The 12,996-nt window shown below is 48.6% G+C and overlaps 1 protein-coding gene across 3 annotated transcripts in view; it reads left to right on the top strand.

Annotated features, from left to right (window-relative positions):
* Col4a1 (collagen type IV alpha 1 chain) overlaps positions 1–12,996 on the top strand; it is a 111,734-nt gene that overhangs the window by 74,348 nt on the left and 24,390 nt on the right. For all 3 annotated transcript variants that reach the window (XM_027387878.2, XM_027387879.2, XM_027387880.2), the window contains 11 exons: positions 551–635; positions 1,014–1,049; positions 1,792–1,956; positions 3,053–3,148; positions 4,250–4,333; positions 4,858–4,928; positions 8,074–8,265; positions 8,768–8,936; positions 11,233–11,325; positions 11,410–11,514; positions 12,283–12,380. In XM_027387878.2, coding sequence (XP_027243679.1) covers positions 551–635; positions 1,014–1,049; positions 1,792–1,956; positions 3,053–3,148; positions 4,250–4,333; positions 4,858–4,928; positions 8,074–8,265; positions 8,768–8,936; positions 11,233–11,325; positions 11,410–11,514; positions 12,283–12,380 — 1,194 coding nt within the window. The remainder of the gene's footprint in view (positions 1–550; positions 636–1,013; positions 1,050–1,791; positions 1,957–3,052; positions 3,149–4,249; positions 4,334–4,857; positions 4,929–8,073; positions 8,266–8,767; positions 8,937–11,232; positions 11,326–11,409; positions 11,515–12,282; positions 12,381–12,996) is intronic.

The following is a 12,996-nucleotide window of genomic DNA, read 5'->3' on the forward strand; positions in this document are numbered from 1 at the left end:
GATACAGAGGGATACTGTAACGATAGCATCTGTGCTTGGCTCTGCCATTTTGCTTGCAGAATTCAGGACCATGTTGAACCAGGTTTCCTTTTCTCGGTGAGGGTGGCCATGCTTTCTTCCTGGTCTGTGACTGTGATTTTCAGGAAGTGCCCTCTTAGTCTTTAAAGAAAGAAAAAGCATAAAATATTCTCCAATAAAAGAAGGAAAACAATAGTGTGTATTCTTGCCCTGTACACCAGAAAAATACTGATGGGCGGGCACTCCTCTGTTGTACTGTGAAGCAAGCCATGCATTTCATGGCTTGGATTCATTTGTACATCTTAGACTAGGCCTTAGTGACTAAGTGAGGAAATCACTGCTGCTGAGGAAATTGTACAAATGGAGCAGAACTGCCTGGCAGTCCCTGTAGTCCTTTAGTCCTGTAGCTCTCTAGACCCTTCCCCTGATACCTCCACACACCACCTCTACCCTTTTGCATCCAGTTTCTGTGATGTAATACAATATACCGTACAGTACTCCTATACCAGCATTGACCTGTGCTTTAATGCAGGTGATAGGCACCATGCCGCTGGGAGAGAAAGGAGAGCGAGGCTACCCTGGAACACCAGGGTTAAGAGGAGAGCCAGGCCCTAAAGGTAAGCTGCAGCTTGTCTGCTTTCTTGTCTCCTTCCCTCTGTCCTCTCCCTCTCTTCCCTCCCTTCCCTCCCTCCCTTCCCTTCTCCTTCCCCTCCTCCCTCTCCTCCTTCCTTTTTTCCTTTTGGAAGCCTGACTGGCAGTCAAGTTGTCCTTTCTAGCTCCCAGTCTCACTGTCATATGAGCTGTCGAGGATCCCTTTTCCTCCGTGTCTTCCTGAGGATGTCTCTGCAGGGGATGTTCTGGGGGCTCCAGTTTGGTCTTCCCATTCTAGATGGTGGATGCCCTCTAGACTGGCTAGACTACGGCAGAGAAACAGAAAATGTCTACTACATGAATGACCTCTCTTCATTTTGTTCAACTCTCTTTTCCATTTCAAGGTTACCCTGGAATCCAAGGCCAACCAGGCCCTCCAGGTGAGAATCCTTATTTCTTGTTGCACTTTCTGTGTAGTTTCTAGCCCCATGTATTTGTCACACACACTGGGCATGTGCATGAGACAAGCTGCAGCTTATTACATATAGATCTCTCTGGTTATCAAAGCCCAATGTGCCCTGGTGTGTGTTTGCTTTATATTTCATAGACATAGGCTTACATGTGGACAGCAGATGCTTATTTCCCAAGGGACACTGATTTGTCCTCTGGGATGGCCCTCTGGGTGCACATCTTGCCCTTGCTAGGGTCTTGGCTCTGCCAGAGTTCTTCCAGCTGTTGGGCTGTGGTTCTCTACAAGATAGGTGGATGGCAAGGGGATACCATGCCATCCACCAGCTTCTCTCTCTGCTCTGTACTTGTGTGGAGGCTTTCAGTGTCCTCCTGTCTTTACCGGGATTCACGTGTTAGCTGTATGTGACCCCCTGAGCTGTACTGCCTGGGGTCCCACCCTCAGCCTTATGGACTGTATCAGGCCACCTTGTGTGACCCCCGAGCACCTTAGCATGTAGAGTGACAGAAGTGGACTCTGCATTTCCAGACCTAGCCGCACCTTGTCTTGCAGCCTGGTCCTGCTTGACCTCAGGACTTACTGGGTTGCGCTTATCTAGACGTCCCCTCAGTGAGGATCCAAGTAGACATTTTATCTTGGATAGACTGTGGACTTTCTGCACGGCCATCACATTACCTTTAGGATGTTTACATGAGCTCCTGTACTCCTTGCAGGCTTCCCTGTTCCAAGTCAGGCTGGTGCCCCTGGCTTCCCAGGAGAAAGAGGAGTAAAAGGTGACCAGGGACCTCCAGGCGTGTCTCTACCAGGACCAAGTGGAAGAGATGGAGCCCCTGGGCCTCCAGGCCCTCCTGGACCCCCTGGGCAGCCAGGCCACACAAGTAAGTGCCCATAGGTGTCCCATCAGATGCCAGGAGTCCAGGGCAGAGCTGGGTGGGCACTATGACTGCTGCTAGAAGCAGTGCCATGTGAAGGCTTGGGCCTCCTACCACTGGTTAGTTATTCACTTTTTGTTTGAGTAGCTTTATGCAATTAACTATGTTACAAAAAAAATAATCACTAACTGTAGAATAGGCTTAAAGGGGAAAGCAGCACTTTAACCAGCTCTAAGTCTCCTGGCATCAGAGGTTAAAGGTAAGTAGGGTGATTAGTTTCACCTTGATTGACAGCTGAATGTATTCTGCTTTGTGTAGAGACCTCATAATGCTACTTAGAGTACACAAGGGGACAGACTGCACTAGAACATGTCACGGCATAATGCAGACTAGATGGAGACTCACATGGAGTTTTCCTATATCAGCTTTCAAGAAAAGCTGAGCCTGAAGCATAAGCTCACTATTGGCTTATTGTGATGCCGTGATCTCATTTCAATAATTATAAGAAAGTTCCAGGTCAGATTTCCAAACCAGAGTACTGGGTACCTCTGGACTAAAACCAGCATTAGCTGTAGCAGGTATCTGTGGTAGGAACTCCATCTGGGGGTCTCCAATGGGACCCTGTGTGTGGTCGATCACAGATTTATGAGCTTGGAGCTCTGGTGACGTTGATTCCAAGAACTCAAGCCCCTCTAGGAAGGAAGTTCCCAGGCTGAGGCTGGCAAGGGAGACAGATAAGGGCCAAGGGGAAGAATTGAATCCAGATAGGCGGCTCCTTTGTGAAGGGATTAGTGTAAGTCGCTGGTGGGAGAATGGACAGATTATATGAGGCTTTATGGAACTTCCTTCTGTTTTGTGACTTTTCAAATGTGGGAAATGAGGATGAGGTCTTGGCATCCTGGAGATGTTCCATCCAGCAGAACCGCCTGTTCTCCGTGTTGGTTTTGAGTTAAAGTCACAGGCTCCTTTAGAGAGAAATGACAATTGAATTTCTAAAGTATTTAAGTCAGCCCGACATATTTTGGTTTGCTAATCAAGGGTCAGATTGGGAGACAGTGAGGATGCCTGGCTATATCTTAAAGTTTTTAAACATTTCTTTCAGATGGCATTGTGGAGTGTCAGCCTGGACCACCTGGGGACCAGGGTCCTCCTGGGACTCCAGGACAGCCCGGTTTGACAGGTGAAGTTGGAGAGAAAGGTAAGCAATTTTAAATTAATTTATCTTTTTAAACGGTAGCTGTGTTTGTGCTGGTCAGTTTTTTCCATCGACTGGCTTGGGCTTTGTCAGATTAGGGTAGGATGTGGGCACATTCCCTGTGGCTTCATTTGGGGGTCCTCCAATCCACTCTCAAGAAGATGCACTCCACAGCTCAGCTGCGGTTGTCTGATGCTGTGGTTGTGATGGGGAGTGGAGGGGAGACTCAGCCTTGAAGCCCGGATAACTGTCCTCCCCTCATTCCCAGGATCGAGAACCCAGTCTTGCTGCTGTGTGAAAGTCTCAACTGATACCACAAGCATTCAATTCAAAGCTTAGGAGTTTCCATCTCAAAGAACACACGTCCTTCCTTTAAGGCAAACCTTATACTTGGGATACTGGCGACCTTTCCAGTGTTTGCACAAGCAGAGCAGACAACTCTGCTGTTGATGGATTAACTAGCTTTACTCTGGGCTCACAGTTTTATCTCTAACCTTTCAAGTGTTTGCTGTGATGTCAATGCAGGGCACTGATTTATCTCTTGAGCAGTTGGATCCGGAGACTGTTGCTGCATGAACAGTGCATGGACTAAACAATGACATTCCAATATTTATGTGCTTGTTAACCTTGGGGCAGAACAAACTGGAGCCCCATAAAACCAGCCCCATGGTTGACCATTTCTGGCTTGGATTATAAAGAATTTTGGCCCTTTCAAAGTCTAAATGTTGCATGGAAAACACCTTCAGAGGGCATCTTAGGGCAGCCATGTGACTATCCACACACTCTCTACTTACCGGCATTAGTTATTCTATTGTTGTGATGGACTCAGCTTCTGGAGTTCTTTAAGCTGAAATTGTGTTCATTCACCCATCCTCTGAATCCTAGGAGATGCATTTGTGTATGTGTGGGATGGAAGTGAGAACACCTCACTAGTAGGCAGTGCTGAGGGCCAGAGTGATGCTTGAGAAGGGAATAGTCTGGCTGGAACATCTGAAGCACTCTCTCCTGTGTTTATTCTCACGGTACTGCAGAGCCTCCTGTTGGTACATCATATGTTAAGCGTACACTAATCATACAAGAAGCACCTCTTGTTTCTTCTCTCAGGTCAGAAAGGAGAAGGCTGCCTTGCTTGTGACACAGAAGGACTCCGAGGCCCTCCTGGGCCACAGGGGCCCCCAGGAGAGATTGGTAAGTGGTAGGGCGTGGAATGCACCACATTAGAGGTGGCCTTGGGGTCAGATGCCAGCTCCCTCAAATGCAGAGGCATGAAGATGAGGATGAAAGTCTGTAACCAGAGTGAGTCCACGTAAACAGCCATGGTCAAGGCCACCTGCCACAGTGGCCATGGTCAAGGCCACCTGCCACAGTGATTTCTTGTGCTTTCCTGATAACAGGATAGTGGTGTAGTGGTTCTCCCAGCTCTAGAGTCAGTTAGCTCAAGGGGAATCAACATGTTTGTCTCACGGGGTGTTGGTTGTTGCAGGTTGGGACGAGGGGTGGGGGCACACTGCAGCTATCTCTCTCACTAACTTGTGAACAAAGGTCACGATTGCTCCTCTGAGCCTATCTTGGCAGCTTTAGTTTTATTTATCTAATGCCCTGGATGTTCCCCAAATGGTAGTCCACTTCACAGAAAGATTTTGATGTGGTTGAGTCTCGGGGGAAAGGTTTTTGGAAGTCCCGTCTCACAAATGCTATACTCCTGTCTCTAGGTTTCCCAGGACAGCCAGGGGCCAAAGGTGACCGAGGCCTGCCTGGCAGGGATGGTATTGAAGGATTGCCGGTGAGTGAACTGTTGGGAGATCATACCCATGTTTGAAGTCATCACCTTGGAAACCACAGCAGTGGGTTCTCATGTGTGCTTGCTCAGTGTGTTACAGGAGCTGGTCCAGTGACTGTGGGTACATCCTTCGTTCATGCTCACTTGGGAGACCCAGAGAACGCAGTCCATGTCCCCACAGCCATTTCACCTCCCTGCTTGCTTTCCCCATTTTTACTCCACTGGGTGGCACAGCATCCTTCCCATAGGGTCTCAGGTTCAGAGGGTGCCACTGGTGGCTACCTCTCTCAGTGACCACTGCCTGTGGCATCCCCTTTGCAGTCTTAAATCTTGTCAGAGATGGGTTTAGCCTAAGAGCATCTATGGAGGGAGGGAGAGAAGGTGACATTTCATGTCACTGGCATGTGTTCTGTAGATGGCTTTCCCATTCTGTAGGTGAATCCATAGAAATTGATAGGGAGGAATAAGCTGCTAAGCTTAGCGGTTCTGAGAGAAGCTATTCTGAGAAGAGCAGGGGTTCACCTTTAATGCTTACTGTGCACACTTGGTCTGTTTGCAAGCTTTTCTATTCCCCTCCTCCCTCGCTCTGTAAGCCTTGCTGGTTTCTCTCATTCTTTGCAGCTCTGTCTTCTTTGTTAGAAATCAAGAGTTTTACCTTACCCTTTAAGGTATTTTACCTTACCCTTTAAAATCCTTCACTTTTGGATATTGCTCAATGACGCCAGGACAAAGCCAGAGTCAAAAAGCAGGATGGGGGCAGACTAAATGACATAATGGCTTCCTGCTTTTGAAGCCAGGGCCTGGCTCTGTGTCCCAGAATGGTGCTGGTGCCTATAGGGTGGAATTAGAAGACACAATTGTTTAAAACAGTTCTAAGTGGAGAAGTCCAAATAGTAGTCCGTGGTGGGGATCAAAGTGGGAAGAACTTTGAAGGAGGCAGAAAAGAGTCTTTCCTCCTGTGCCCATCACTTCCTTTTTTCTTCCTGTGCCTATCGCCTTCCTTCTTTATCTACCTCGCTCCCCCTGGGTCCTTCCTGCCTCTGCTCTGGCTAGAACCCAAGCCAGACATTCAGCAAGAAGAACAAAATGGTGAGAGAGAGGGCCAGTTGGAGAGTCACCAGGAGAAAAAGAACAGAAATCCAGAACACAAACCCTTGCCTCTGACTTTTGGGAGCCAGTCATTTCCCTTTCAGTTACAGAAGGGATGAGCCTGTGGGCACATCATCCCAGCGACACTGAATGGTTTCTGGAATGACAGCCATACAACATGATAGAAAGGCCTGAGTGTTCAAGGAAAGGCTTTGTAGTGCTGTCTAGTTTCTGCCAGGATTTGTAAGTACATACCTGTGCATACTAACTCTAGAAAACCAGTTAAGAGAGCCACCCCATTGGATAAGACACTGAAATTCCCAGTCCTCTGCTAACATTTCTAGCAGGTGGCTGGCAGAAATAATCGTTCTCCATTCTTCAGACTTGTGCAAATAATCTCAAGTTCAGATTTTAGGTCAGGGCTAGCCCAGCCCATCTGTCACTGTCCAGTGGAGTGTTCCTTCACAACAGAGAGAGGTATTCTGTTTGTATCACTATTCAGCTTGGAGTCCAGTGGCTGATGGAAGTGTTGAGCCCTTGAAATATGGATAGCATGTCTGAAGAACTGACTTTTTCAATTATTTAAGTAGCATAGAATGGGACAGGGAATAGCTGTGAGACCTCCCACCCTTGGGTGAGCTTGAACTAAAGCTTTATGTGTGGACCCCAGAGTTCTACAGGGCACAGTTGACTGAATAACACTTTCCCTGTCCTTTAGCCTGTGTGCTTTTAGGAGGTCTATCCACCGCCCCCCTCTGTGTTAGTCTGGGACTAGATGGATATTGAGCAGGCCACAGAGCCTCTGTAAGCCTCATCCCTGTGTGCACCAGGAGAGTTCATTATGTAATGGCCCACCCTCAGCAGTGCTTAGGTGGTGTGGAGACCATGAACACATGGGGGCAGGGCTTGCAGATGTATTTATTTATTTATTTATTTATTTATTTATTATGTATACAATATTCTGCCTGCATGTACACCTGCAGGCCAGAAGAGGGAACCAGATCTCATTATAGATGGTTGTGAGCCACCATATGGTTGCTGGGAATTGAACTCAAGACCTCTGGAAGAGCTGCTCTTAACCTCTGAGCTACCTCTCCAGCCCCCCCCCCCATTTTTTAAAAGTATATTTTTTGTATGTATTTTGCTCTGGGTGGGTCTTCTAATCTCTTCTATGGAGGAGTATACATTGTTAGCACACAGTGGTTTGTGATTGTGAAGCACACCTACAGCTTTGATACAGTTTATGGAAAGAGATTAAAATGAAGTGAATTATGGAGAGTTTAGATTCTGCCAGGTCCTCAGTGGGCCTGATGTGCCTTTCTCATGATCAAGACCAAGCAATTAGAACTGTTTTTGATGCTGCTGTCATCTTTGTGTACCTCTGCTCTTGAGGCAGCTGGAGGAGAAGGGCTGGTGGGTGCAGACAGTCTCTGTAGATGGAACATCCAGGAACTAAAAATATTCAGTTTATCTCTTCACAGAGTCTTGGGAAAGTGCAATTAGCTTCCCCAAATCCCAATTAAAGAGCAGGCCCCGGGGTTCCTTTGCCTGGGTTTTCCCAGTCACCTGTGCCCTGGAAGTCTGTGTCTCTTCCAGGCTGTAGGGTATGGATGCAGAAAGGAAGCCTGAGCAGCTTCAGCAATGAACACCCAGACTGGACAAACAATGGCGGCCCCAGCTCTCAAGCTGTTGCAGCTGCCTCCTCAATCAGACACCTTGTCTTAGGAGTCACTCAACTGCAGTGCTCCAACAGTAGCCAAGACATTCTCTGGAAGGTTTAGCAGTTGTTAGGGAAAACAAAGTTCCTCAAACACTTCTCAAAGCTGGGCACAGTGTTACTTCCCTGTCCCTTCTGGTCCACATGGAATGACTAACAAAGTAAGGGATTTTACGAAAGTTGCTGATGCTGAGGCTTCGTCATGGAGTTGCTGGCTAGCATCTACATGACATCTAATGATGTTCTGTTCCAGAAGGGTGGCTCCTCAGCTCCAAGACTGACTGATAGCTGACTCATCTCGCAGTAGGTTCCCAGTGACACGAGGTGGTTTGTGTTTTACAGGGTCCACAAGGTGTACCAGGGCTCATGGGCCAGCCTGGAGCTAAGGGAGAGCCTGGCGAGATATTTTTTGACATGCGACTCAAAGGTGACAAAGGAGACCCAGGCTTTCCAGGACAGCCAGGCATGCCGGGAAGAGCGGGAACCCCTGGAAGAGATGGCCACCCAGGACTTCCTGGACCCAAAGGCTCCCCGGTAGGTCCATTTCCAGACGTGGGACATGTGTTTTACAAATGGGGATCTGCAAAGAGTAGAGTAATGAATGCTTTGAGTCATAGTTGTAGAGCCTCTCTCAGATGGCATAAACTTGCTTCATGGCCCCTAAGCCAACATATGTCAATGAATGCAGGGATAGTAGTTAGACTTATGTACTAGGTTACAGATGGCTGTGTCTCTTTGATGTTTCAGGGACTGAATAGATGAGTCTTCCTATCTTGTATCCTCTATGGAAGACAATTCTTAACAGCACACCTATCACTGTTTGCGATATTCGAGTCTAGACCTCTGGCTGTGAAGATTGCTTTGGGAGACTATTGGTGCCACTTCTTACCTCCAAGCTGACCTGCTGCTTGCATGACATAGTCAACAGGGCTGGCTGGCTAGACTCTTTGTCACTCTTCTGCTGTGGATGGCACAGGAGTAGGTGCAGAAGTCGGTATTGTCTCTTGATAATCTTTCCTGCCTTTTGTCTCCTCAGGGTTCAGTAGGATTGAAAGGAGAACGAGGTCCCCCTGGCGGAGTTGGCTTCCCTGGTAGTCGTGGTGACATCGGCCCCCCTGGGCCCCCAGGAATCGGTTCTATTGGTCCCACTGGTGAAAAAGGACAAGCAGGTTTTCCTGGAAGCCCTGGGTCCCCAGGCCTTCCAGGTGAGACTTCAGAACCTGAAGGGGAAGCTTCAAGGTCACAGAAACTGGCTGGGGGTCAGAGATGAGGGTGCACACTGTCCCACTTCTTCCCAGAGGCGGGCTATGACTGGATGAGTCCTTCAGTGTTCTGTGTCAGATGGGCCAGCTCATACCCAGAGGGCACAGATCAGCTAAAGTCAGCCTCTCAGGTAGAAGTAGGTGAAACACCAGGCCATGGTTTTTTTTTTTTTTTTTTTTTTTTTTTTTTTTTTTTTTTTTTTTATTTTGTTTTAAATCCATGTTCTGTTTCTTTTGGCTTCTGTATTTTCTAAGCAGTGTAATCTTCATTTTCCATTGATGTTCAGCATCTAAGCTGAAGTGTCCAGATTTCCATTTACTATTCCCATTGACTTAGGTCCCTTCCTGATTGTCTTTTGAGGGGTTTATGTGCCAAGCCCTAAGTGGGGTGTTGATAAACATTGTGAAAGAGACCCAACCCCTGCCTTCCTGTGCTTTCCATCAGGGTCTGTTGGAAAGTCTACAGCATGTTGCTTCCTATGCCATCAGCACCCAAGATGCTCAGGGTGGCTAGATTGAGGGGGCGGTTCACTTCTCTGCCTTCTACGAGTGGGCACTCAATAATTTGTTTGCTCGATATGACTCCACACTCACCTGAATGAGCCTCTCAGTCCTGAGACAATCTTGGATGATGAGGGTAGAGGCCAGGAGTGGCTTACCACAGAGGAGGAAGTAAGTGTGTGTGCTGGGAAGGATTTAGGGAAGTTGTAAAGGCTAATGGATGACTTAGGGTGATTAAATAACAGTGTTAAGGAGCCGGGTGAACAGGGTTCCCAGCAGGAACGCCACAGGCGCCATTACAAGTTGCCTCTGTGCTCATAGCACTGATGACGGTTTCCCTGTCCAGGACTATAACCCAGACATTATCAGTTCCTGTCCTCATGAGGGACATTGTTCCTTCTCAGGACACAGGCAGTATTAGTCCATGTTCAATGGCGAAGCCCAAGTGCGGTGCTCTGAGGAGCCTTTTGCTGCCACCATTGTCATTAGCACAGTCATCATGACTCCATTGCTAACTGTACTTTGTTAATGGAGGACTTACCACTCTCCCAGAAGCAGAGAAATACTGGGCTGGCTTAGGAAGACCCCAGTGAGCCGGAGAAGGGGAACTTTGGTCACTTTCCCTCATGGTTCTGAATTCAAAATCAACAAGTTGAGAGTTCTTGCAGCCTCAGAAACTTGCAGAAGCCATGGAAGGGGTTAAATCAGATTTATGAAAAATCAGCGGTCTAGTGCCTCATAGATCCAGGCACCACGGGGTAGAGGGGTCTAGAAGGAGGTGTTGCTAGTTCTCTTGACCAGCTGTCCACATTCTGGAGACTTCCTTGTCCTCCAGACCCTGTCAGCCTCTGACCTTCCATCTTCAGAGCTGTGTTTATGTCATGATCATAAACTCATAAACGGCTGAATCCCTGGGGTTCGGGATAGCAGATGTGTCCTGGGGTCAGTCGGTTCTCACAGTCTGTAGTGAGAGGCTGGCTGGCCATTCCTGGAGGATCCCTTATCTGGAATTCGAGTACTGTGCTGAGGAGTCCCTGTGTGCACGTGGACGAGCCTTCACTCTTTCCAAACAGCTGTGTCCTGTCCTCCAGTGGCTCTCTAACTGGGAAGGGGTAGGGCCTGAAAGTGGAGCTCTTTGTGTTACCCAAGGGCACTAGGAATTGTGACTCTGCTCCAGTGGGATGAGACACAAACACTTGCTTGCCCATCATGTTTGAGTGAGCAGGTGCACATTGTGGCTAGATGGAAATCAGCTGAGAGCTTTTCTGTCAGATGGGATGAAAACAGTGCTTGCATTTTTTTATTTGTTTGTTTTGTCCCCTGGGTTTTTATTTATTTCTGCTTTTTGAGACAAGCTAACCAAGAAATGACCCAGGTCCACCTTTTTGTTATGGGAGATTTTCCAACTCTCTGTGGCTTGAATGTGAAACTATTAAGGAATTTGGAGTCAAATAAACGTTTTGGTCATTTTGGGGATGCACATCTTGAGTAGCTCTGGGAGAGATTCCAGACATGTAGGGGAGAAATGAGAAACCCAAGGGCTTTTCTGTGCAGGGGTTCAGGGTGCCTTAGAGGATGGGGAGTGGTAGCCGCAGCCTGTGTGTCCTGAGGGACTACAGGGTCTCTGCTGGGGAGTGGTGTCTCTTTTGCTGTGTGCTGGGCATGACAGCACCCATGCTGTCTTCAGAGAGGCTGAGCTGTGTCAATTCATATATATGATTCTGTTTCATTTCCCCAGGTCCAAAGGGTGAAGCAGGAAAGGTTGTCCCACTCCCTGGCCCTCCTGGAGCTGCAGGCCTTCCAGGATCCCCTGGGTTTCCAGGGCCACAAGGTACTGTTGAAGTCTAGCTTGCCTGGTTACCTCAGGGCTTCCTGAAGCATTTCCCATACTGACCACTCGACTTTCTCAACACAGGTGACCGAGGCTTCCCAGGAACCCCGGGACGGCCAGGCATCCCGGGAGAGAAGGGTGCTGTGGGCCAGCCAGGGATTGGATTTCCCGGGCCTCCTGGCCCCAAAGGTAAACAAGCCTCTGATGGGCATAGTGTGGGACTATGACTCTGACCAGAAGACCACATGGGGACGGGTGCCCTGCCAGGCAATGACTGGTCTATGGTGAGGGACCTGGTGTCTGCTTCATGTGAATCTGTGAGAAAGAGAAGGCTGTGGCAGGATCCTTCCATGTGTTCCCGCCCCTCAAATGACGGTGATCTTACCACCTCAAGCAATTGGCCGGTGGGCACGGCATCATCTTGCAGAGAGGGTTTGCTCCAGATACAGATGGTGCGTAGGGAAGATGTAGCCTGGCTGGCATCGCCACACACCGTTTCTGCCTGCAGAATGTATTAGTTACTTTTCTCACTGCTGTGGCAAAAATCCCCGACAGAAGCAATTTGAAGGAAGGGGCTATCCGGGCTGCAGTTGAAGGTGCATTGTGGTGGGAAGGCCTGGCACTGGAGCATGAGGCAGCTGCTCACACTGCATTTGCAGAGAGAAGGGGCAGCTGCTCACACTGCATTTGTCATCAGGGAGCAGAGAGAGGGATGGATGCTGGGGTTCAGTTCACGTTCTCCTTTTCATTAAGTCGGGGACTCCAGCTCACTGGACACCCCCGAACCCATGGTGGGTCTTCCCACCTCACCTTACTTAGAAACCCCTTTGCAGACATGCCAAGAGGTTTGTCTCCTAGGTGAACCCATACTCAGATGGTCTGACAGCTACCGACACAAGTGAAGAGTGTTGGGAGAGCCCTTATGTCCTTAATGATTTCCTCAATTCTTCATAACAGGTGTTGACGGCTTGCCTGGAGACACCGGACTACCTGGGAGTCCAGGTCGCCCTGGATTTAATGGTTTACCTGGCAACCCAGGACCACAAGGCCAAAAGGTGGGTACTGACTATCCCAGGCTGCCTGATCCTCATTCTTGTTAATTGGGTATGTAATACGTGGGTTATTAAACTTGTGGGATGGTTTCCTTTTTTAATCACATAGTCTACAAGAGGCAGAAGGGGAAACATTTGTTTCAGCTTTGTGAACATTTCTTGCCTGTGTGCTGGGTCCCAGGGTGATATGTGTTTCTAACTGTGATTAACATAGGAGAGCTGACTGTCAGAAAAGAAATAAGTCACCCAGGAGGGCGACACACAGGACATCCTATTCAAGGTTGCTGTAGCTGTGTGGCCTGGTGGGCCTTTAGCAATGATGTTCCAGGCGTGACACCAACAGAGCTCCCTCCATTTGTGACAACTGGAAACACATCCTCTCTTTGCCTTGGGCGTCCTGGGCAGCCACGCTGCTGGCCCAACCTTGTGCTGTGTGATTTAGCCATTTCCTTGCCCGCCAGGGTCTTTCTTTTACATCTTCCTAGACTGGATGGAACTCCTTGGGTGACTACTGGTCACATCTTTTCTGTTGTGATTAGAGGAAACAGGGAAACTGCTAGAAGACATGACCATGAGAAGTGGGGGAAAGGGCTCAGGGCTCTAGTTAAACATTGCCCGT

This window comes from Cricetulus griseus, assembly GCF_003668045.3.
Source record: "Cricetulus griseus strain 17A/GY chromosome 1 unlocalized genomic scaffold, alternate assembly CriGri-PICRH-1.0 chr1_1, whole genome shotgun sequence".
NCBI classification, from domain to species: Eukaryota; Metazoa; Chordata; class Mammalia; order Rodentia; family Cricetidae; genus Cricetulus; species Cricetulus griseus.